Source organism: Nilaparvata lugens, chromosome 6 (assembly GCF_014356525.2).
Source record: "Nilaparvata lugens isolate BPH chromosome 6, ASM1435652v1, whole genome shotgun sequence".
Lineage (NCBI taxonomy): Eukaryota > Metazoa > Arthropoda > Insecta > Hemiptera > Delphacidae > Nilaparvata > Nilaparvata lugens.
This window is the reverse complement of record NC_052509.1, coordinates 53,855,416-53,882,954: the sequence shown is the minus strand read 5'-3', so window position 1 is coordinate 53,882,954 and position 27,539 is coordinate 53,855,416. Positions and strand designations below refer to the sequence as shown.

The following is a 27,539-nucleotide window of genomic DNA, read 5'->3' as shown; positions in this document are numbered from 1 at the left end:
TCCTCTAGAGAGAGAACAATCAGTTCAAAAATCAGAGAACAATCGTTCAGCAATCAGCGGTCTCAAGGAGATATATTTTTGATAGATAGACATATTATATTTCATGTCTATATCCTTGAAACCGCTGTTATTTCGAACGCCTGGCCGCTCCTTGTGTGCACATACTCCTTGAGCGAATTTACATTATTATTCTAATCCTTACAGGTTTCTAATGATTGGAATGTGACCTAGAATTGTTATTCAGTTAAGTTGTTTATAATGGCCCATATGAATGAAACCAGAGCAAATGCTCATGAGCAAAAGCATTGAGCATAAGGTTTTGCTCATGAGCAAAAGGTAGAAGCAAAAGCATTTGCTCATTTTGATATGAATAAGCTTTACCTTATACTCTTACCTAAATGCTCCTGAACTCTGGAGCAAATGCTCACGTACTTTGAAGATTTTTCATGAGCTGATTCGCTTTTGTAGCCTTAATTTGTGTTTATAGCTCACGGAAGCGCTAAATATGCAAACAGGGGGCACCACTTGTGTTTGCGTCGTCTGCTCTGTTTTCTATTTTTTATGAATACAGTTTTAGGTTAGTTGAGTTTGGAATTTTGAAATAATAGCGTGAAAAAATGTCATCTCTATAATAACCTTCAGCATATTCTAATAATATCAATAGCCTTCTTATCGTCTAATCGTCTACACTCTCATATTCTTAAATGCCTATTCTCTATTATGTGATGGCTATCTTTATAACAGGTAGCTTTTGTATTTATTCTTTTGTAGGAATAATGGTGATATATATCATGGTTGAATCTAAAAAGAGTTTTATAGTTCTACACTATTGGTTGTGATAGTATCTGGTATAGTTTCCTCTTCCTCATACGAATTAGTTGAGCCATTCTACTATGAGCAAAAGGTGATAAACTGCTCTAGACTAGACTCACCTTTTTTGAAGCATTTGCTTCAAAAGTTGAGCAAATGCTCTAGTTTATTCATACAATTTTGAGCAAAAGCTTTTACTTTTGAGCAAATGCTCAAACTTTTTTTTTGATGAGCATGAGCAAAAGGTTTTGCTCACGTTTATTCATAGAAAATGAAGCAAATGCTCCATATTTTAGAAGTATGAGCAAATGCTCAATTTTATTCATATGGGCCATTGAGTTGTTCATACTTAGTATGATTAGACTAAGTATAACAAGTCTTGTTCGAATGCACTGCCGGCACACAAGTTGTTCTTTTCCGATGGTGCCATATTGTAATTGATAATATTTGTTTTATTATTTTTGATCAGGCTACTTTCATAGCAAATGAATAAGTTCGATTTACAGCAGAAAGTGAATGAATGGGAAGAAGGAGGGATTGCATTCGTTCAAATGACAGTATTCAATTTGGATTTTCGTTTCATATTATTAAAATAATATTCACGAACTTAGTTGTTATAGTTTCACTCTAAATTCTATCTACACCATTAGTATTACTGGATCAGAATTGGAAATGAATGACTCATAATCAACCCATCAAAAAGTTTTTTCGAAATCAATTTCCACTCAACTAACTCGAAAAGAAACCACCGGTTTGAGAAATTAGCTTCAAACACACAAGAATCGATTTGAACTTGCCAGGAACTGAAATACAATGATTTTCAAATTATTTTGAACTCCTGCGGGCTCTAACATAGTACTACTTTTACCTCTTCTTCCCTTCTATCTTTATCGTTCTACTTTTTTGTCTCAGTTCTTCTCATACTATCTCCTATCTCCATCCCGTTCTTCGCTTCACCAGGCTTCCCACATCACCCTTCCTTTTTCGTTCCGATTCAATATCTCATCAAACTTGGCGTTGAACTTTCCATTCTGAAGTTATCTCGTCTCTTTGTAATTTAACGACCTGAGACTTAAAGTTTGTTCAGCTTTATTTGATCTGTTCCTTGACAACGCTCATTTGGGGATACTCTGGGGTACTTACACTGATTTTGCATCAGTGAATTTGGAAATTTCAAATAATATTCTGTGCTGCAGCTATTGTGGTATATTATTTGTACTGGCTCAACGTTTTAAAATCAGATCAAATCACTGTGGTACAACAAAAAGAGTTATAGATCCTAATCTCAGAGAGATTCCTATCTGTGATCTGAATCAAGAATAAACTGCAATCTTGAATCAAGAATCTAAATTTCAAAGTGCCAGTAGCACGACAGCCGGTTGTATTCCAATCGTGATTAATTCCAGGAAAACAAATAAGAGAACGCTTTCTTGGAAAGATTGCTTTTTTAAAAAAAGGGTTCTCGTAAAACTAATCACGATTGAAATTTAACCATCTTGTGCAACCGGGCCTGAATCTTGAGAAGAAACAGGAACAATTCTTACTTCAAAGTAAGTATAAAACTTTTGATAATCATTTCCTGATAATCAAGAACAGTTAGAGTTATTGTCTCGAAAGAGAACATCATTTTTCCAAGGAGAAAGCACATTGCGACATTTGAAACTTCTTTAGTTCAGAAGTAGATATAAAGGCCGGACTTTTCTTTTCTCTTAATATGCTCATTTGCTCATCACTGCTACATAGGCAGTTGTTGATTGGAGAATCTCGTAGTCTATTGAGTCTATTTAAGAGTCCTATATGAGCTGAGTTCTTTGGTTTATAAAAAACCTTTTATCATGCTGTTGGAGTACATTAAGGTGCGTACAGGCTTATGAGCCACTAACATGAGCATTTAGATCTTTATCAGCTGATTATAATTATCTTCATCTTATTGTTTCTATACAAATGAATATATAATGAGCATAGGATCTTATAAAATTGCAATGCGCGTGTTAGTGGCGCATACATCTGTTGCACCTTTATGTTGTACTCGGTTCACAAATTCTACCAGATTTTGAATGCTTTTTTTCGAATCAGCAATATTCCAAAAACGATCGGCTTTGGCAATATCAAATTGTTTTATCTAATTCGAATAATTACATGAAAAACTAATTTGTTTACATGCTACATGTTTACTCTAAACATCCTCATATAGGTAACGCTGAATCTCCCTCGAACATGAACTAATCACCACCATTACCCTTACCCCCGCAGTGCTGACAGTTTGAGTGAATTTCCCTATACTACCCACCGCGAGTTATCCAGGCCTCACCCAGTTCACCAACTACAGTGACCTAGAAGATGTTTATTGCAATGAGGTTGGATTTTACGAGCCATTCCACAAACATGCGGCCAACCTTCAGCGGGCCTCTCAATTATTCAGACGAAGGACCTGTGCAGGTGAAAGGCATCCGCTCCCCGTTATGGACAGTGAATTTGTAAAACACGGTGATGATTTGAAGCCCGGGAGGTGCTAGACATTTCGCAATGGCCATGAATGTCAGAACGCCATGTTTGATTGTTGATTTACCGACCTCAAATTGCAATATAGCACCTATAAAGTCATATCAGAAATAATATTATTGCGCTCACCCCTATAGCAAGATTCTAACTGTCATCATCCCTTATCAAGAGCACCACTGCTTCCCATACAATAGAATGCTGACAGGTTGAGGTGAATCTCACTATACTCATTCCGGTTTATGAGGTGATATGTATATCTCGCCACCTCTTCTCAATGGAATGTTTATGTAGTTGGGGAGAAATAATAATATTTCTCGGATGAAATAAAAAGAATCATGAAAAACAAGTTTTGTTTTTTGGTTTCTAAATAATTCAATGTTTTCAAGTTTTGAAAACCTCATTGTTTACAGTAAGGTGCAATATTCTTATACTTCTCGGTTTTCAATCCAATTAAATTCTAAATTTTGGTTTGTATGTTTCTGAACTCGGATTTCAATTCAAAGTGAAGCAACATAACCTACCTTCTAGAAATTGACTTTCTACTGTCAAAATTCGGAAAGGAAATAGTTTTGGGCTAGGCCTGTTAGTCCTTTTCTAATCATGTATTTGATTTGTGCATTGGTTGATGTGAATCAATGAATGCAAAATAACAGCACTTTTGAAGTGAGAAGAATAACAACTCAATAATAAATTATTGATTAATTAATAATAATTTACTCACCCCCGTATACTGAGCAGCAGAATGTATTATTCATAGAAGTCGGCAAGCGCCATGATTGGTGGAGCAACAATCAATCAAGGTTATCGTCTGCCATTGGCGTAGACAAGTCACTCACACAATCAGCTCATCCAAACGGCATCACCGAAATGGCGGTTCATAACCTGACATAGTGATCAAAGCCTAAAAATATTCTCTCGTAACAAATCAGAGTGTAAAAGGAGACAACGTGAATAGATATATAATATAATGGGTGGATTGAAATCTCAATGACAATGATTCATCTAAGTCAGAACAACTGCATACATAAAATATATTTCACAGGAAATGTTTTGAGTGTCCTATTGAAAGAATAAGTAGTCACACATTTCTCTAGAAATCATCTCACTTGGCTGAGGCAGTAAGTCGTGTTAATTTACTCTAAAGAGAAAATAATACAGTAAGTTGAAGCATTGTTTGTCTAATCACGCGTTAATTATTGATATGATTCTACGAGCACCATTCTAGATGACCATGGTTGAATATATGTGTAGTTTGTAAAATTTGTAAAGTATAGTCTTAGAACGAGCTCTTGTAGAAAGCAACAAGGAGAACCACAAAAGAATAAAAGATTCCACAAACAGAAAATATATATGATACAACTTGACTGGTGGTATTGCATTGACTCTATCAAATATTGTTATTTAAAAGTGTGATTTGAGTCTTTTATTCAACTCCTGTTCACTATTTTTGCATGGTTCGCTTCCAAATCCCAGATTACTAGAACGGCGTTTCGAACAAGACCTCAAATAATTGTCAGCCGGGATAATCTCCGACCGTGGAATCCGACAGTTTATAAGGGCTCGAAAGTTTGGCTCCGACTCAGAGATAGGCGCTAAGGGAGAAAGAATTGCAATGTGGGCATTCGAAAACTTTTCTTGGCTCGGTTTCGATGATAAAATCGTCTTTCTATCACTTGGGGGATCGCGGGAGTTGACCAGCTTCCCAACTTTGTACCTTCACTTTGACCTGTCAGCATTGGTTGCATGGGAAGCAATGAAACTACAAAATGAGGAATACTGACATTCTGAAATGTGTCTCTCCAGTAAAATGCACTATCTTATACTGTCAGCATTGGTCAGATGGGAGGTGTTGATGTTGTATATGAGGAATGCTTCTGCCAGTTGAAAGTGGATGCCACTAATAGATCTCGCGTTCAAATGGACTAGCTCTTGTGATTTATATGCGGGGAGTTGAGTCTTGATGATCTCACTCCTGAGAGTCTTCACTTCACACTCTCCACTCTGATAATGATCTCTTATTTGTGATTGTGTTAGAATTGTAGTAGTCTTGATAGAATCGACATGGCTTTTGTGAGGTAGGACTATGTAGATCAAGTAAGAAGTTTTCTTCAGTTAATAAATACAGTATGATTTGGAGCGGCTCAGACGTTTCAAGGTTTACCGCTGACAATGACAACTCTTGTTGTGAACTATCCTCTATCGATAGCATTCTAACGATATCATTCATTCAATACAGCACATTTTAGAGCGGCACAATTCATATTAAAACCGGAGGTCTCATAAAAATTCGTTACACATACGTTTCTGCGCCTTGTTTCGAAGAGCTCGTATACCAAATTCCATCCAAATCGGACAATGACTGTAACTGCGGTACAAACAAACAGACAAAAGCCGATCGAGTCGAAACTAAGACCTCAGCTTCACTTCGGTCAACTATAGGTGACTTTGGCTAGATTATCAAATATTTATTTTAACCTTACAGTTGTGTTGTGTGTGATGTGATACTTTTCCATTTTGTAGAACAAATGGAAAAGTATTGGACCAAATGGAAAAACAAATTATTGACAAGTGGTTGACAATTTCAATTTGTGTTTTCAAATATTGATTTATTCATGCATTGATGTACCCAACATTGATAGTGAGCCACATATGGCGACCACGTGCTCTCCTAAAATTTAAAAATTGTAGATTTCTGTTATTTGTTGCAACACGTGCTCTGAACATATTGTATTTAGGAATATGAACGCTCGAAGAGCTAGAATAATAAAAAGAACCGTTTCTCGAAACTATTGAAAATGCATTTGAATAGCCTACCTAGCCAGATGACTGGGGTTATTATTCTTTTCAAAGTAGTTTGAGACAAAATCATTCTGTCATAGAGAATTGCTAACAATATATGATAACAGTAACGTCAGTCACTGACACGGCTACAATAGAAACCACATGGTCCACTGTGCTTTGTGTCAACCCTTGTATAATACCTATAGCATAAGTTGATGGCAGGTAAATGAAGATTGTGAATAGCAATATAGATATATAGTTAGGAGAGAAGTAAATATAGATATTTAAGTTAGTTTACAATGTAACCACGTGGTTAGCATATGCTACAATTTTACCACGTGGTCAGCATATGAATATTATTGAGGCAATATTATTTGATGATCAGTTATTTGAATGGTGATCACATAAAACGATGAATATGATATATGAGTAAATGTATTTATAAATTAGGTCATGAAGTAGATTAGGCTATATGTATAAAGTATTCAACAAATAATGTTGTACAATAAATTATAATTTAATAATTATTATAAGCTAATTAAGTTAGTTGAATCCGAATTCATAGGCTAAGGACAAATTTGTAAATAGAATAAATTAGGTATATTTGATTGAAACAGGTTGACAATGAGTATAAGAAACCTGCTTAATTAATTAAGTAGTAATTGATTGGTATCTTATTAATTTGATTTATTCAACTCGATTGTAATGATTACTGTATGACATTGTATTTTGTTCAGTTCATGTATTTATTATTGAAGTATTTTCAATATTAGATTTATAAGATTGATTAGCCTACTGTATTAATCAAATCAATGCATTCAATTGTCAGTATCCAAACTTCAGAGTTTAAATATTGATAAAATATATGATATCATTTGTTTTAATAATGAAGGGGAGCCATATTTTAAAATGATATAACATAATAAACATTATAGTGAATTCAAATTGATATTTGAATTCAATTTGTAAGCATAATATTAGCTGAAGAGTTTGAGTGTAGGCGGAGCTAGAGGGCGAAGGGTGATGAGGGGTGGAAAATCGTGGTGCTAGTATATATGCAGGCAGACCATGCCTTGCAAGTTAGTGGCATTTGAGTTGCAGAGTTGCAGTTAGTGGCAGTTGAGTTGCTGTTAGTTGCTGTGTTCAGTGTAGGAGTGAGTTTTTGGTTTCAGACTTCAATTATCCTATAGGGAATTGACTGAGCCAGGTAAAGATTGTAGTTAGAATTTTCAATTTTTCTCATTTCAAATCCACACCACCCCACCCTAAAAAGCCCAAATAACTATATCAAATTACATAGCATCAAAGTAAACAGCAAATTTAATTATTTAGCTCTTCTAAATACAAATCTGTAGATACAGTTTTAATTAACTTCTTGAAGCTTACAGTCGAAATTTTCTTCTAAGCACAAATAATAGTTTTTTAAAGCAAGGCTCCCCTAATCATATTCATTCTTTAAAATTTATCAATTCTTTTATTTTTGACTATAATCGTATTTTTAACTAGAGGTGTTCAATATTTTGATTTTATTACTTATTTTTCAAGTAACCTGATAAAAGTAATAAGAACTGTTTGTTAAATTTTCTTGTTTGAAATTAAAACTTGAACTGTTGTACTTTCAAAAACTTAATCATCTTGTATTTATATCTAATCATTACTATATTTTTGATCAATTTTTTATAAATTCATATAAATTTGAAGTTCAATAATAAATTCATAATTAACCTTTGTTTTGCCTTTCACTTTATACATTCCCTTACACACGACCCTGATCTATCTATCTTTATCTTTTTCTTCAATACTATTATTAGTTCAGTGAGTGAAATATAAGTATCCACACAGTGAATGAAGTTACAGTAAAGTAATCAATTTTATCAATTCATAGTAATTGATTGGCGCCGGGCAAAATACCGTATAGAGGGAGGGAGTTCGAAACCCACTCTAAACAAAAACCGACAGTGGAAAGAGTTCAAAATGTCGCCGCAACTAGGGGCCAGATTCTGAGTTAATCTGCTGAAGTGTATCAAGTGAAAGTGCATAATAGTGAATTGGTATACATAATCATCTTCATTTGTGTAAAATTCTTATTGAGTGTGCTACAGAAGTGTGATAATTATTATTATTAGTATTGCCAGGTAGGAAAGTTATCCATTTAAATTCTTCAAATTCTCAGTGTTTAACCTATTCACTTAATTAATTACTTTGTACATCAATTTTTGAATTCGTATTTGATGCTCTCAACTATATGTAGATTTTTATATTGGTTATAGGAAAGTTGATATTAGTAGAATTGGGTATAGAAGTAGAGAATTGGAACCTCTGAGTATAGTGTCATTTATATCTTTTGTATATTGTTTTATCCAGTCAAGCATCATAGAAATCTAATTTTGAATTTTTTATTTGTGGGTGTAGTTTATTAAACAGTATTTTAATCTTCTGTATGAACATTATTTGGGTCATGTATGAGCTTCGTGATAAGTAGGATTAGTAATAGGTTCGTAGTATAGGTTACCTATGTCAGGATATTTTCTTAGAAATAGGGTTGTGAACACACTTCAATCAGACACAATGGCAACAAATGAGAGCACCACAACAAATTTCGAAAGCAGTTAAAGAAGAGATACAAATAATGGAAGAGCAAGGAGTGATTCGACAGTGTTCATCTCAATTCATAAACCCTCTCGTTATTGTGCAGAAGAAGGACAATTCAATAAGAGTTTGCATTGATGCACGAGGACTAAATAATGCTTTGTTAAAAGATCACGTAACCCCACAAACCATCGATAATATTTTACAACGTTTTCATCATAGACAGTACTTCACCAGCATCGATTTAAAAAGTTCTTTCTGGCAGGTAAAATTGACAGAAGAATCGAAGAAACTGACAGCATTTCGCTTCGAGGGTCAAGTGTATTGTTTTGAACGAGTTCCGTTTGGTTTGAGTGTTAGTACGTCGGCGCTTGTGAGAGCTATGCATCATGTTTTGGGGGAAGAGTTCGCAGACAAAGTAATTATTTACGTTGACGACTTATTGATAATAACAGAGACCTACCAAGAACATTTGTATATATTAGATCGAGTATTTAAGAAGCTAAATGAATATGGAGTTACAATCAATTTAGAAAAATCAAACATTCTAAAGAAAGAAGTATTGTTTCTGGGACATATTATTTCTAAAGATGGAATTAGGATGAATGAGGAGAGAACACGCGCTATCATATCTTTCAAAACTCCAAAGAATAAAAAAGAACTGCAGTCTTTTCTTGGAATGGCAAATTTTTACAGAAGATTTCAAAGAAATTATGCTGAATTAACTGTTCCATTCAAGCATAATTTGAGCAGTAAGAATAAGTGGAGATGGGAAAAAGAGGAAGATGAAGCTTTTCAAAAAATCAAGGTGAAATTTCTAGAAAGTGTCGTGTTGAAGCACCCTGATTTCAATTCAAAGTTTATAATTACGTGTGATGCAAGTGGATTTGCAGTCGTTGGTGTTTTATCACAGATAAACAAAGATGGAGATGAAGTTGTTATCAGTTTTGCCAGTAAAACTCTAAATCAACAGGAGATAAACTACAGTACAACAGAAAAGGAGTTATACAGCGTGGTGTTTTCCTGTATTATATTCAGAGAGTATATACTGGGGAATGAATTGATTGTACGCACTGATCACAAGGCAATTACATTTCTCAGGTCATGTAAATTACCAACAGGGAGACTAACTCGTTGGTCGCTTATATTAGCTCCCTATAATATTCAGTGGGAATTTGTGAAAGGAACGGAGAATAAGGTAGCTGACTGTTTATCTAGAGAGAATGAAGAAGTAGCAGAGCAGATGTTAGAAGATCGAGCATTTGAAGTGTACCTCATAAAGATTGAAGACTCAGAACTGAGAAAGAAATTGAAGAGAATAAAAGATTTCCAAATGAATGACGCAGCATGTAAAAATATTATTGAATGTTTAGAACAATGGGAAGGAAGTAGCAAAACGTTTTCACATAAAAAAAAATGACATTCTATTTAGCAGAAAGGATTATAAACAGGAAAGTTGGAAATTATGTATTCCTGCATCATTGGAAAAAGATCTGATCATAGAATATCACAAAATATTAGGACATTCAGGCATAAACAAAATTTATCATGCACTTCGAGAAACGTGTTACTTCAAGCAGATGTACAGAAAAATTTTCGACTTAGTTTCTTCCTGTGACCTGTGTCAGAAAGCGAAACCATCGAATAAAAAGCAAGCTGGACTTATGAAATGCATTCTTCCAGAGAGGAAACTACACCAGGTATTCGCAGATGTATGTGGACCGCTACCAAAGTCGAGATTCGGCAATGAATACATTTTCATCATGCATGATGCATTCACCAAATACACTAAATTGTATGCAGTACGAAGATCCACGGCAAAACAACTTTTGAACAAAGTAAAACAGTATATAGATGAAATAGGGAAACCGGAATTTCTTATCACCGATCATGGAACATACTTTGTCAGTCACACCTGGATAAGTGAGATGACCCGATTGGACATTAAAAATCGTTTGACATCTGTGTACCATCCTCAGAGCAATTTGAGTGAGAGGAGTCTGAAAGATATGGTGACACAACTTCGAATTCTGTGTCATAAAAAGCATTCCAAGTGGTCAGATAATATAATAAAAGTAGAAGAAGTGATGAACAGTACATATCATGAGAGTATTGGGATGACACCAATTGAAGCAATGTTAGGAAGAAAACCAGAACAGCCGCTTGAACAATTAATCGTTTATCCTTTGGATGATAGAGAAATACTATCAGAAAATCAAAGAACGATTAGAATACGAAGCAGATTGGAAGAAATGGCTGAAAGAAGGAAAAGGAGACATGACAAGGATATAAAATCTCCTATTCAATATAAGGAAGGAGATTTAGTTCTTATTAAGAAGAATATCCACTCAAATAAGGAGGACAAAATAATTTCGAAACTGTGTCTAAAATATGAAGGACCGTATCAAGTTTCAAAGAAGAAGAGCGACAACTGCTACGTAATTAACTCTATGGACGATAAACTAGTTGGTGTGTACAATATAGAGAGAATGAAGGCATATAAAAAGGCGACAGGAGAACGTGTAGACTAGCATTTAGTGAAGCTCACGATAAGGGTGGATTGAGTAGCCCTTAGAAGGAGTGAATCTAAATGCTAATATAGTCTATAAAGAGATTGTAAATAGATAAGGAATTGGAGATGAATGGAGCAGCTGACTAAGTTGACATCATCAGCTTACGAGAGTCACTAGGCTAACGGCCAGTCAGAATTCCACGTAACATGCAGCATCCAATGATCCGGTTGCACCGCGATGGAGAACTACAGTGATCTTCAAACTCCTAGACCGTCCATATCATGAACTCATTTTGTGTTGTCTGAAGTGTGAGAACATTAATTGCATTACGTAGTTTACTCTTAATAACCATCCTTTTAGTGTTAATGTCGCAAAGACTAAACTCATGTTTCATTTGGTATTTGCTCTTGAGAGGGGGGTTTTGAGCCACATATGGCGACCACGTGCTCTCCTAAAATTTAAAAATTGTAGATTTCTGTTATTTGTTGCAACACGTGCTCTGAACATATTGTATTTAGGAATATGAACGCTCGAAGAGCTAGAATAATAAAAAGAACCGTTTCTCGAAACTATTGAAAATGCATTTGAATAGCCTACCTAGCCAGATGACTGGGGTTATTATTCTTTTCAAAGTAGTTTGAGACAAAATCATTCTGTCATAGAGAATTGCTAACAATATATGATAACAGTAACGTCAGTCACTGACACGGCTACAATAGAAACCACATGGTCCACTGTGCTTTGTGTCAACCCTTGTATAATACCTATAGCATAAGTTGATGGCAGGTAAATGAAGATTGTGAATAGCAATATAGATATATAGTTAGGAGAGAAGTAAATATAGATATTTAAGTTAGTTTACAATGTAACCACGTGGTTAGCATATGCTACAATTTTACCACGTGGTCAGCATATGAATATTATTGAGGCAATATTATTTGATGATCAGTTATTTGAATGGTGATCACATAAAACGATGAATATGATATATGAGTAAATCTATATATATAAAAATGTTATGTTGGTTTGTGTGTAATGCAAAAACTCCAAAAGTACTGGACCGATTGAGTTGAAATTTTAACATGATATAAAATCCGCATCAAGGATGGTTTTTATCTACTTTTTACAATTTTCAGGGGCGCTACGCTCGCCCGAAAATTTTTAACTTTTTTGTTTATGGATTTTTCCGATTTTTGACTTCACATTCGGGGTCAGCTCGCGAAAATAAGTCGATTAAAAAAAAAAAAATTGACCGGGCTCGCAGGGTGGCCCGGTGGGAGGGGGTGAAACTTTGGCCATTTTTGGCCAGATTTGAGCTGAGCGCTGCTGCAATCAAAGTGCAAAATCTGACCGCTAGATAGCGCGCATGTTTCAAAACGCAGCTTCAACAGGTTCGTGAGATATAGAGTACCGGTAAACTACACTCTTGATTACCGTATGTTTTCCGGTACAATTATTGGATTTCAATTACTTTCGCAATTCAGAACAAAGAAAGCATACCGATGCTTTTTTTTCGATAATAAATTCGTGTTTCAGTGCAAATAATTGTGTTATACAATAATATTTTTACATATATATTTACAATAATATATTACACATAACACAGATGTTCATAATTTATTTAACAAGCATAATATTTGTGGTTTCCCAACACATATTTTATATATAGTGGGGGCCACAGAAAAAAAAAATAAACATTCAATCACAATGTGCCACTGCGAAGCGTGGCAGGGTACAGCTAGTGTATTTATAAATTAGGTCATGAAGTAGATTAGGCTATATGTATAAAGTATTCAACAAATAATGTTGTACAATAATTATAATTTAATAATTATTATAAGCTAATTAAGTTAGTTGAATCCGAATTCATAGGCTAAGGACAAATTTGTAAATAGAATAAATTAGGTATATTTGATTGAAACAGGTTGACAATGAGTATAAGAAACCTGCTTAATTAATTAAGTAGTAATTGATTGGTATCTTATTAATTTGATTTATTCAACTCGATTGTAATGATTACTGTATGACATTGTATTTTGTTCAGTTCATGTATTTATTATTGAAGTATTTTCAATATTAGATTTATAAGATTGATTAGCCTACTGTATTAATCAAATCAATGCATTCAATTGTCAGTATCCAAACTTCAGAGTTTAAATATTGATAAAATATATGATATCATTTGTTTTAATAATGAAGGGGAGCCATATTTTAAAATGATATAACATAATAAACATCATAGTGAATTCAAATTGATATTTGAATTCAATTTGTAAGCATAATATTAGCTGAAGAGTTTGAGTGTAGGCGGAGCTAGAGGGCGAAGGGTGATGAGGGGTGGAAAATCGTGGTGCTAGTATATATGCAGGCAGACCATGCCTTGCAAGTTAGTGGCATTTGAGTTGCAGAGTTGCAGTTAGTGGCAGTTGAGTTGCTGTTAGTTGCTGTGTTCAGTGTAGGAGTGAGTTTTTGGTTTCAGACTTCAATTATCCTATAGGGAATTGACTGAGCCAGGTAAAGATTGTAGTTAGAATTTTCAATTTTTCTCATTTCAAATCCACACCACCCCACCCTAAAAAGCCCAAATAACTATATCAAATTACATAGCATCAAAGTAAACAGCAAATTTAATTATTTAGCTCTTCTAAATACAAATCTGTAGATACAGTTTTAATTAACTTCTTGAAGCTTACAGTTGAAATTTTCTTCTAAGCACAAATAATAGTTTTTTAAAGCAAGGCTCCCCTAATCATATTCATTCTTAAAATTTATCAATTCTTTTATTTTTGACTATAATCGTATTTTTAACTAGAGGTGTTCAATATTTTGATTTTATTACTTATTTTTCAAGTAACCTGATAAAAGTAATAAGAACTGTTTGTTAAATTTCTTGTTTGAAATTAAAACTTGAACTGTTGTACTTTCAAAAACTTAATCATCTTGTATTTATATCTAATCATTACTATATTTTTGATCAATTTTTTATAAATTCATATAAATTTGAAGTTCAATAATAAATTCATAATTAACCTTTGTTTTGCCTTTCACTTTATACATTCCCTTACACACGACCCTGATCTATCTATCTTTATCTTTTTCTTCAATACTATTATTAGTTCAGTGAGTGAAATATAAGTATCCACACAGTGAATGAAGTTACAGTAAAGTAATCAATTTTATCAATTCATAGTAATTGATTGGCGCCGGGCAAAATACCGTATAGAGGGAGGGAGTTCGAAACCCACTCTAAACAAAAACCGACAGTGGAAAGAGTTCAATAGAAAACACACAATCATGAAATGATAAGAAATGGAAAAGCAGGCTTCTATCCCATATAAATCCATTTTTTAATTTAAATTGAAAATTATTCCAAAAAGGTTATGATTCTGCAGCACTTCCAAACACGAATATTTTTGTTTCCAAAATGATAAAGACAAATTTCCAATTGATGAAATATAACATGGGAACCGAGAAAATGAATTAGAATCAATTAGGGCCTACATCATAAAACAATAAACTCTTATTAATCAAAATTAGGGAAAATACCGTTTTGGGTTATGCCTGTGGTCTTCTCCCAATCATATTATATATTATAATTATGATTTGTGATTGTCAATGGAATAAATAGATAATAACATGACAAGAAGCTAGAAAAACTTTCAAATAGAATATTACTATAATCTATTCCATGAAATAACTAATTGAATAAATATTCTGATTTACTGTATCAGACTATGAGATATTATAAGATATCAGATTAAATATCAGAGATCGCATTATAAAATTCAAAATAAGAGGGGAGCTTATTATTTTCAATAAGAAGAGTAGTTGAAGAATTGATGGTAGTTGACAATAATTATGAGTCTTAACTTTTTACCTAATAGAAAATATTCTGGTTTGATTTCTTGGAAAAATTTTACAAAATTATACTCATAGTGAGATAGCTACATTGATATTCATTCATCTCCTACTCTTATTAAACGGGTAACTAAGCACTTAAAGAGCAGACTCTGCTAAGTATCGTTTATGATTTATGACATCATTTCCTGGGGGCTCGGAGCCCACCTAAAGCTGATGGTCCACTCATCATTCATCATTATCCTTTCCACTACTCACGTTGGTACAAGCCTGATGTTTATATAGGCATTACCCTCAGTACAAAAATGTACTTATTCGATTTTTGTAGAACAGCAATAAAATTGAGCTACAATATGGAAATTCCTCCAGTTTTCCCAATATTTCACAATAATAGAAATACAAGATAGATAGAGCATGGAAATACAAGGCAAATAACAGATAGAAGGTGGCTCAGCATATGAAAGGTTGATACTGGCAGATAATACTGTGTTATATTCTGGAACTTTGGTATAGCTACTAAACTAAGATGGGTTCAATTTCATTCTGGGTAGGTACTATCACAAAATAGGGAAGCTCTTCCTTGTCTGCAGTACCATATTGGTAGCAATAATAAAAACTATAACAATATCAATATCCACTCATCTGTATCACTTCCGAGAAAATATAAAATGAATGCCTGTCTTTTCCCCCATACAACATGTTTTGAATAGCTTTTCTAAATTCTCATAACAGAGTCACTTGAAAACGGAATACAAAGAATTCCTTCCTCAGCTGAAGGGAGAAGCGCTTCGGTTGTATATTTGAAAACATCAGATTGAAAATCAAAAAGCTGATGGGGTGGAGAGAGAATGAGCAAGAGTGGATGAGAGAGAGATAGGATCTATCGAGAGCAAAGTGCTTCCTGTCTAATTTCACGCTACAACTAGCAACTTTATAAGAATCGCGAGGGAACGACTGCTATTGGAGAAAAATCTCGAGAATTCCGCGACAGCCTATCATAGGAACGGGAATATTGAGTAGGAGTTTGAGAACGAAACAATTCTTTCATTCCATTATTAGGAATGATTTTCATTGTACAGTACATTCATTTCATCAAAAGAAATGATTTCTTCATTCATTCCGTTATTAGGATTGAATTACTTTCACTCAAGGAATCTAATTCACAAGTGGAATTCGTTATAAAATTGATTGAAAGTAATAATCCATAACCTTGGATTGGAGTTCATCCTCAACTTGACCATTCAGTAACTCGTATTGTTATAATCAAGGTTACCTTATTTTTCCTCTCCCTATCACTTTGATAATGTACTTATTTTATCAATTCATTTATTCATCTATTCATCATTGACAATCAACTTGAAGACAAAGAAACAGACTACAGTCCAAAACTTCTTTTCATCCCAATTTTATAAAATAAATTGTCCAATTAAAGATTATGTGCGACTTTTCAATTCTTCACTAATTTTCACATTGGAACAAAACACAAACACTTGGAACAATCAATTTTGCATTCTTTGTATCGATTAGATATCAGTTAATTCATTTAATATTCCTTTAATGACAATGAACAATCGAATGATTAATCATGAATGACAATCATGTATGAGATGAATACCACCCATATACTTCAAATAATTCGACCTCATGTTCACAATAATAATAATCCAGTTCAAGAGCTTCATCCATATAATAAAGCACATTCAAGTTAATGAAATGCAATATTCAGTAAATATACAGTTTAGTTGGGCTATTCGATGAAAATTTCAAAGCATTCTACAATATTTAGGATAGAATAGGTTCCACAACAATCCGATTATATAGATAAGAGTGGTATGATACCTGGAGAAGCTTTCGGAAATTAGTTTTGAGTTGGTGATCCTTTATTTGGTGAATTAAATCGCTGTGAAACTTTTTGATGAATCATTCAATAAATATATTCTTCCTTTTTAGTAATCTATCAAATTGTTCTCCACTACCATAATAACTATCTACGAATGAAATTGACGTGTAGAAAACTACCAGGCATTGCTCAATTCTGTATAGTTTTTTTCCAAGTCAGAAAGAATCTTAACTCCACTACTTCTATCTATTTCTACTAGAATAATAGGGTGTTAAAAAAGGATATACTACTCTGATATCCACCCCCGAAATAAGTCAATCCAACAAAACAATCACGAAGATGTGGAAAATGATAGATTCCAGCCAAAGTGGAAATGACAGAGATGAAGAATAATGTATGAAGAAAGTGAATAAAAGCGGGAAAATGAGAAAACCTAAGCCATGGAAGGGATGGAAGGCAATTCTTGACGCGGAACTTAATAAAATGTGAAAGCAAACATCCCGTTCAGGATTAGCCGCAGATTTAATGGCAGAACAAGCACAGGAGACCTACTTGCCGGAAGTTTTTCGTGATTAAAATTGCTCCTGGTCAGCGTGCAACAGTGATGGAGCGAGGGGTGAAGATGGAGAGAGACTGAGTGAGAGAAACGTGAGCGAGAGTGCGGAACAAGGCTCGGAAAATCCGGAAAACGGATTAAAGTCAGGTTACCAGACCCCCCTCCCCCTGCCATCAAGTCAGCCTCTAATAGAGTCGGGAAAATATAATTCAATTAAAGTGCTGAAATCAGAGCGTGCCAAGGAATGCGGCGACGGTCTTTGCTTCTCGCGAGGAGGAGAAGAAAGATGGAGGAGGATGAGTAGATGGTGAGGGGGTGATGAAGAGGTGATGGAGGAGTAGCATTTGACAGCTAACATCAGGCGAAGCTCAGTTTACTTTCTGATAATTATAAAATGGTTGTTAGGCCTGAATGAAAACGAAATTCGAAGGCAATTGAATGTATGAGTTAATACAGAGCTGTCTAATTAGTGATAATGGTAATATATTATGAATGAATGAACAAACGCATTTGGAATTAGGAGCCAAGTTTTAGGATTCGTTCAACACAGAGGTTTGAATATACGCTTCACAAAATCAATTTTGATTGTTCTTAATGTTGGATTGAACAATACGAGTCAAGAACAATAAATAACGAGTCAAATAACGTCACTGTATTTATGTCATATCCGTTCATGCTTTCCTGTAGCGTCATTTACTTCACGGCATTCAATATGATTGGATTTTAGTTTAACTGGCCTCCAATCCCACCCAATTATTCTCACTTAACCTTTAGTGTGTTTGAATAGTCTGTGATTTTCCGGTTCTTGATTTCCAAGTTTATCCACATTTTGTGCTTGAGTCTATTGATCCTTTTCGCAAGTGATCGAGCTTATTGTAATGAATGAATAAATAGATAAACCCTGACAAGCAAGATTTCTGGTAACTTTCCTCTCCTATTTGTGTCCACTCGTTGGATCAAAATGAGCAATTGTTTACTATAATTTAGCCTACCTCCTCTTCATGAATACCCTTCGATTATATATTAATAAAGTATACTCAATAGAGTTGGTTTTTACATTTTTTGGATTATTATTAGATAAGACAAGAATGTGATCCACATGAGTTCAGTAAACAATTTCAAACTACTATCATAGTAGTTTCATAGTACTATCAAACTCAACATTAGCATACAGAAACTGAAGAGGAACAATGATCCCTTATCATTGATTAACTCACTTAGTGCCACAAGCACCATCCACGTTAAACTCTGAACCACGTTTCCTTGTAGATATGGTTGCATTATTATCATAATCCGGGGTCTAAACGAACTGGTGACATTTCTCCGTTTTAGCTGAGCATTTGCATACGGGTCTTAGTAGCACAAGACATCAGTGATGGGACTAAACGTACTTTTATGATAATAACTGTAAAATCATATGCCTCTATGTAATTGTATAGTATTACTATACTCTAACAAGAAGAAGCTGTGATTCATTCTTTTATGCAACTATTCTGACTTTATACCTACTATTTTCTCATTGTTTCTTCACACCTCTCACTTATCCTATAAACCCAATCCACTCAAGCGGCAAGCATTTCTAATTCAGCCAGCATTCATTCTCCCCTTTGTAAGCCACTGAGAAAAGTTAGAATCGACCAAATAATCTCATTGTTAGGCCAGCAATCAACGTCGCAGTCGCCTTATTAAGATTTATCAGCGCAGCTCGATGCCACTGATTAAAGCCAGCGAGCAGAAAGTTTTCACTTTGCGCGGAACTTTGAAAAGCGCAGAAAATTAAACAACAGATTGGTCACACTGGTTGCTCTGTGTAACCTACTTTCGAGGGGCTGCTGGTAAGATTTTAATCTCGCCAGGCCTCTTCCATCAATTCATCAATCATATTTTCATTATTCAAGTAGACGTAGCCTGTTTAGGGGGTTGAAGTTATATACAGTTCTGAGAGTATTCTGATCAAAATTGATCCTCATAAGAGGATCAAGACTGCATTCTCATTTGGAATCAACGTCTCCTTCAAGTTCATGATTATTATTTATTTTGGATAGTGAGTAGGTTTTTGATTCTGTATTCAAATTTTTTTAAATAAGTGCAATATTTCTCAAGTTTTTAATTTATTGTGATACATTCTGTGATTTATTTAGAGTATAAAATCAACCTTCAAAATTCAAAATTTTTAATCATCATTCCTGGACCGAAAATCAAGTGACAAAGCAGTGTGAGATTACATAACCTTATCTTTTGGACAACATTAACATTTTATCAAAATTTTTGGAGAGAAATATTACAGGCTCAGCCTAGTTTTTCCTCCAATGTCATAATTGTATTATGATTATAGTATTTTATACAATAAATGAATGAAATAAAAAATGAATGAATTATTTCCATACCTCTGTTGGAAATGTGAGAATTCCAATAATCATCTCAGATTTTCTGTATGATTTTATAGTTTAACATGAATTCTGCACTCCAATATTTTGTGTAGACGGTCACCCCGTGACGTGATGTAGCAGTGCTTTGACTTATTGCACTAGCAAACAAACAAAATGATATGAAAAATGAAACATTAATTTCTTCATTGGGCGAGTTAGGGACTTTTCACGCATCTCGGAACTACATGTCCAAATCATGTTTCACAATAATATTCTACCTCACTTGAATAGTATTTATTGAAAAAATGTATAGACCTTTTGTCAATATTTGTATCTTGAAAATTTCAGTCCAATATCTTCACTGAATTGTGTGTTTCCGTGCAATTGCACAAATTTTGACTGAGCTGTGTGTTTTTGTGCAATTTCACTACACTTGACTGAATTGTGTGTTTTTGTGCAATTGCACAACTCTTGCCTGTTTCCTGTGTTTTTCTACAAATACATAACTCTTGACTGATTTCTGTGTTTTCGTGCAATTGCATAACTCTTGACTGAATCCTGTGTTTTTGTGCAATTTCATAACTCTTGACTGAATTGTGTGTTTTTGTGCAATTGCACAACTCTTGCCTGTTTCCTGTGTTTTTCTACAAATACATAACTCTTGACTGATTTTTGTGTTTTCGGGCAATTGCATAACTCTTGACTGAATCCTGTGTTTTTAAGCGATCGCATAACTCTTGACTGAATTGTGTGTTTTTGTGCAATTGCAGGTGCCATTTTCGAGCAAGGCACCGATGAGGTGCAATCAGCATTCAAGTTCGCGATGCTGACGCACAATCAGAATGTGACGGCGCGCAAATTCGAACTGCAAGCCTACGTTGACGTCATCAACACAGCCGACGCATTCAAACTGTCCCGGCTGAGTGAGTAGACGCCGCTATCCAATAAAATAATAATTATTGTCAAAATAGGTACTTGTATTCACAAAATGAACTCTCTTCTCATCATTGATTTACCATCACAAAAACTTACATTTTCACTTATATCGATTTCTACTTTCCTCTTTCAATTCATTGAAATATAATTATGTAAACGGAGAAACCTGAAGTATGACGGCTCATCACGATTTCGACTTCCCACATCAAATTATTGGAAATGTGTCTTCATAATTGATGAGATTTTCTAGAACATGTTTCAAGTACTGGTACATGAGATAATGGAACTATTCAAATCGTGCATGCATTCTGAATAAATCATAACGTAACAAAATCATTGAAGAATACCTTTTATAATTTCCAATACTGATATAGAATGATATGAATATTTCGGATGAATTATTCTGATACATATATTATATCGCCCATGTATATGCTCCTGTAGGTCTACCTTTAAGAAATAATATATGTCAGGGGATACTTCATGGAATTCAATAATATCAACACCTATTTCAAAACGAATGGTGCATCCCAATTCAAATTATGGAACCCCATCTAAAGTATCCTATAGATAATGAAAATATATAAATATCACGAATTTATGTGGGAAAGAGTACAAGCATGTATCAAGAAATTCATTCAATGAATCATCCCTTACTCATGATGGATATTCACTTGGATAACCTTGGAGAATTCACGTATACTCGTATTGCATCTATCTCTCTTCAAGCAAATCCAGTGTTGAGGCTATACGAGATACGTATTATAAGTGAAGTACTTCACGCAGTTCATTTCCGTTGCAGCCGGATATAATATAATATATTCTGTTGAATGGGGTCATTCACTTGTGTCACGTAGTAAAGTGATATTATATCCACGTATAGTACGTGAGTGGGAGGAGCGTGAACGAGGAGTTGAGTTCGTAGGTCTCATGCAGTTGAGGGTAGGGAGCCCTCGCTTTAGAATGAGGATTAAAAGTATCATTTTCATTATTTTTTCTCATGTTATAGTGTGAGAGAGTTGAGCTGGATAGTTATAATTATAGAATGATATTATTTTTCATCACATTTATCTCTTTTCTGTATACGGCTACTTGTAATATAAATAAAAATCTCAGTACCCTTTTTGAAATATTTTATCACAACATGATCAAAATAAGAATCTTCCAGCAGTATTTATTTATTGACTTCATATCACTTGAAAATGGCATCAATGTCCGGAACATGTTGTGATAAAATATTTCAAAAAGGGTACTGAGATTTTTATTTTTATTTATATTTTTCATCACAGCCTATGGTAAATAGAGAAAAGTGAGAATTCCATGCCAATAGAAGAATGGTAATCATAGTCATCCGACTCCTACAGAGAGTTGAAGATCATACAATAAAATATCATTGAGAAAACATTGCTCATGCTATTTTCCTCATCTATGACAATATTCTGAAGAGAATGTTTCAATTAAAAAAATGAACTGGAATTTTATCATTATCAGCTTGTGAATGAACACTTGTTCCAAACTTATCTATGTTTAGCGCTAAATCTTAGTTTACATAAATATATGGTTGCATCCTAGGTTCATTGGTTGCATCCATCATAACTGGTTCCCATATGGGCTTCTTCTACTGATTTATCTCCGTTCAAATCGAAATTGGTGCTTACCTGTATGTTCCTCGAAGTTCTGGTAAATTATCACAAGGACATTCAATGGGATTTCGCGATTTCATCGTCACCCAAAATAATAAATCTTGATAACTGCTTGATGGTAACTCATTTACAATTTCGCACATCCACATCTGGTGTTGGAACACTGCTCCAGAAATAATAGAACTCAGATCAACAATGATGAGATATTACAAAACTTTTGAAACATTTGTAAGTTCGAGCGTGCTTGCTTCGTGGCGAATAATTCTCAGATTTTTCGAGAACTCCTTCATATTAATTCATCTCTTTCTCGTCGAGTTTAGCACATATCCACCAAATGGTGATCCTGGCAATAGCTAACGCCAGCTGCGGGCAGAAACTCGTTCAAATATCCCAGAAAAAAAATGTTAAATCCAGAACAATTTATTGGGCCTCTGGAAAGTCTTAATCGTCTCTTAAAAAAGTATTGCCTCAGTCTTTGAATCTCGACCTTTTTACCCTACTACGATACTACTACACATGGTAGCCTTAATAATATTTATGCTTGTAGTATCAGTAATATATTGAATTTACACGTCCTTTTTCTCCAACGTTCTATAGATTTTGGGATCATCATGACTATTACATAAATATACTGTTAGACTTTGAAATAGTTCAGTAACTAAGAAATATTTTTCAATGAACAAGACATAGGCTGGCAAAATGAATTCGTCATCTCAATTTCACAAAAAATGCCTTATAAAGAATGAAATTAATATATTAAATAAACTTTCAGAAACTGGAAAAATATCTGATTGTAATTTGTATTATTCAGAAGATAGACTGCAAAAATGAAATGAAGTCCCTTACTTTCCGAACACTAATAGAGGGTCATGTGTGCATTTCCAACTCACTGAAAGTTTCATTGAACATGCAACCATTACGGCAGAGATAGTTCACAAACTAGAATGAATCTTTTTCTAGAACATAAGTTGCCAAAATTTGAACTAACTTGATGCTTTTCCCGTGAATGGTCAGATGAGCACACTGTTCTACCAGATTAGGCAACAGTGCACTCTACTATCCCTGTTCAAATTCACCTCCTCACTTCATTCTCAACTCTCTTCTTCTTCTTCTTCTTCTTCTTCTTTTTCTTCTTCTTCTTCTTCTTCTCCTCTTCTTCTTCTTATTCTTCTTCCCATTCTTCCCATTCCTCTTCCTCTTCTTCTTCTTCTTCTTCTTCTTCTTTTTTCTCTTTTTCCTTCTTTCTCGTTCAATTCTTCATCTCTTCTTCTCATCAATCTTCCTCTTTAAATAATAATTATACATATTACATCGTGTATACCTCATACATAATAGCTTTTCTCATCGTATAATATACAGTACTTCTCTTTTAGTCTCCTCCAAATTCTTTTACTCCCTCTCATACTCACCTTCCTCTCTTTCCTTATTTCTGTCCTCTCTAATTCAAGTGCCTCATTATCGTTCTCCTTCCTTCATCATTCCCTTATCCTCTACGCCTCACAACTTTCAACTTCTTTCTCATCATGTATCTACTTTTTTCTGACTGCCTCTTCTTTGCTTTCAATTCACCTCCTATCTTCTCATCCTTTCTTCTTTCTGTTTCCTAATAATTCTCCTTCTTTCCTGTATGCTCAATTCACCTCCCTTATGTCCTTGTTCTCTTCCCATGTACTTCCCCTATGTTTTCTCCTTTTTCTATTATATTCTCTCTTCTTCCTCCTTCTCCTTTTTCTACAACCATTCTTTCCCTTCTCACACCTCTATTTCCACCCGCTCTTCATTCTACTCTCCTCACCCCTTCTCATCATTACCTCTTCCCTGATCGTTCATTGTCATACTCACTACCTTTTCCTTTCATCCTTCTCCTCTTCTTAACTTCCTTAAGGTCAAAACCATATCATCGATGTTTTGTTGCTTAGCTCATAGCAAGGTTAGCCTTCCATCCTCCTCATCAATTATCTCTCTTCCTCCTTTATACTTTGCTCAACCTCCTCTTACTCCTTTCCTTCCTCTTTCTCCTCATCTATCCACCTTGTCATTCTCCTTCATTCCCTTCTTCTCTTACACCTTCTCTTCATCTTTATCTCCCTCCTTTCCTTTCTTATTCTCCAGATATTCTCTTCCTTCTTCTCTTCCTCTTTCTTCATCCTTCTTTCCTTTTCTATCTCCCTCCTCCTTCCCCCTTCCTTCTCCTCCTCCTCATCATCCTCGACCTTTTTTTCCTCCTCCCTCGTTTCTTCTGCCTTATCTTTCTCCTCTCCCATCCATGCTTCTCATCCACCCTCTCTTAATCCGCCTCCTCCTCTTCCTCTCTACCACATATGGGTGAAAGGTGTCTTTTGAGCCGCATATCATCGATGCTTGGCCCCGTAGCCCGAAGCAAGGTGAATTTGTTCGCACCACAGAGCACATTACAGCCATTAAAGTTTTCAGCGGCGTCAGATAATGCATAGTCGGCAATTTTCCGCCTCCGGTCTACCCTATTATTACATTATCCACCAGCACTTAGACGTGTCACCTTTGGAGAGTATCCAAGTTCATACTATGCTTAAACCACCCAAAGAGTGCACATTGTATAATGGATGTTCGCTTACTACTTTAACTATCTACCTTTCCTCACTGGAAAAGCATCATCTTTATACACGGGTGAGCTGGCCACAGTCAGATTCCCTTTAAACTTTCAGCATTCCTCATAAGTAATATAAACGCTTCCCATTTGAAAAATGCTGAAAGTCTGAAATTAACCTTACACTAACTACCTATCTGAATTCTCTGACTGAAATAAAAATCATTATACATGGGTGAGTTAACTCATCTGTTGTAAGCTTCATCTTTAAGTTGGAACTGTGAACATTGGTGTTATCCATAAGGGATGACAGTTCAAAGCTATTCTCAAGGTGGTAGGGCAGCGATATAGACAAAATTGAAAGAATCTCATTCATGAATTATATTATTTTCCATTATAAATTATTCTACATTGATTTTTCTCATTCTAGACCCTATGAGACTGACTTCAAAAGAAGTAAATATATTTTGATGCATTTCAGGCAATTTTACCCATAATTACCCACTTTTCATATTCAATGGTAACTGTAGGAAAAATTTAATGTGAAATACGTGCGCAAAGTTCCTCTGCTGCACTCAAGAAACCATTCCGCCCTCGCCTGTAAACGTTTCTTTCGGTGGAGCAAACTGTCACTTTGCGCACTAGTTGCACAAATAACTATTTCCTACAGTTACCTTGAAACGTGACTATTCCTGCACTGATTACAGAACGCAAAGAATCACTTTTCCGCTCTAGTGCGCAAAGTATTACTTTGCATACTCTCAATACTTTGCGTATTATCTTGCAGCCATCCCAATCAGCTGTTGACATTGTTGGCATGTATTTTGAATGCGAATTTGTTCTATCTATATTTTTTCTGATTTTCAAATAAATAAGAATGAGAACTCATTGAATTATACATTTTGAATATTATTATTTCAAATGATATTTTTTAAATTCATAAATTGATTGATTGAAAAATTATTTAGAGATTAAGATTTACTCAAAATTATTCAAATTTTCAAATTAATTAGATTAGTTTAATTTTTAATTTGAATAAATTATCGATTATCAATTTTCAATTGGATTATCAAGTTGAAAATAAATTAAAGTTGTTAATGATAACAAAATTATACAGACAAACATTTGATGGATTTCAGCCATCATTTTACCCATAATCAACCACTTCTCATATTTAATGGTAACTGTAGGAAAAATTTAATGTGAAATACATGCGCAAAGTTCCTCTACTGCACTCAAGTAACCATTCCGCCCTCGCCTACGGCTCGTGCGTAAACGTTTCTTTCGGTGCAGCAAACAGTCACTTTGCGCACTAGTTGCACAAATAACTATTGTATTCGAAAGCGAAGCTAGTAGGTAATGACATTATAACAGTCGTGAGATCCATTGACTTGACTAGAATATATTATGAGATGTGAGGTGGGACATTTCCGCACGCACCAGAATCCGAATTATTATCTAATGATTACGAATATTTCATCATGACAGAAAGATACAACTAATTCACTGGTCTCACAAACACAAATCAATATTATTGATAATGAAGATCCCAAATTAAATCCTGTAAACCACCTCAAAGACTTCTCTCATCGAACTTCCATCTAGCTGCTAACCCTGTTGTCAATATTATGTCTCCGGGGTGGTTTACAGCATTCAACTTGGAATTTTCGTTCCTTGAGAATTCGAATAAATGTAATTCCTCATCAATTTACATTTCGTACTAATCGAAACATTCTCCAGCATTTAGAATCTCCAACATTCGTACTAATCGTTATTTGTATAAATTTGTAGACATGAGAGGCTCTCAACAATATTCCTGTTTTTATCTTTGAAGTGTAGCTCTGATTTTGAAACTAGTAAAAACTAGTAAAAGTCGAGTCTTATATAAAACGTGCTTGCTATTTGAATTCCTACCGACCAATAACCACAGACGGAAGAGAGACGTACAACATGGAGAAAAATTATTCAAAATTGCTCGGTTCGCAAAGACACTCACTATACTATTCTTAACACAGCACAGACTAGCGAGGAAAAGAAGAAGGAAGCAAAAGTAAATCGTAAGTAACCAAATGAATTAATAGATAAGCAAATATACTGAACTTGTACTCCATCCCCATAGGCTAAGTAAGCCTCGGGATGTTTTTCTGTTATTTCCACTACTTTGTAATAATTATTATTGATCATTGTGTCAGCGACTATTGATTAATTATTATGCTTCTTATTCCGTTATTTTCTTTACATTCATTTGTTGTCACACATAAGTGTTTTTCTGTAAGGAATTGAAATAAATTTGATTTGATTTAATTTGTATGGGAATATCGGTGTGACAGAGCCATTCAGAACATTTGTGAGAAACCACAGTTGAGAAAGAGACGCAAAGAGGGCGAAAGTATCAAAAAGTGCTCGGTACAATATTCGCCTGTGTCAGACAAGTGTCAGCCCATAAATAATACAAATTGCGAAAAACGCCACAACCTTATGACAGTTTGTCAGAACAACTGAGATAACAAAGAGCATCAACGCCTTTTCCTTCCCTTGGAAGAGTCAGTTTAATTTTATACTGTCAGTGTTGGTAG

The 27,539-nt window shown here is 34.6% G+C and overlaps 1 protein-coding gene across 2 annotated transcripts in view; it reads left to right on the top strand.

The window, feature by feature from the left end:
* LOC111046950 (glutamate receptor 1-like) overlaps positions 1 to 27,539 on the top strand; it is a 351,004-nt gene that overhangs the window by 153,765 nt on the left and 169,700 nt on the right. For both annotated transcript variants that reach the window (XM_039431259.1, XM_039431260.1), the window contains exon 2: positions 20,589 to 20,741. In XM_039431259.1, the coding sequence (XP_039287193.1) occupies positions 20,589 to 20,741 (153 nt within the window). The remainder of the gene's footprint in view (positions 1 to 20,588; positions 20,742 to 27,539) is intronic.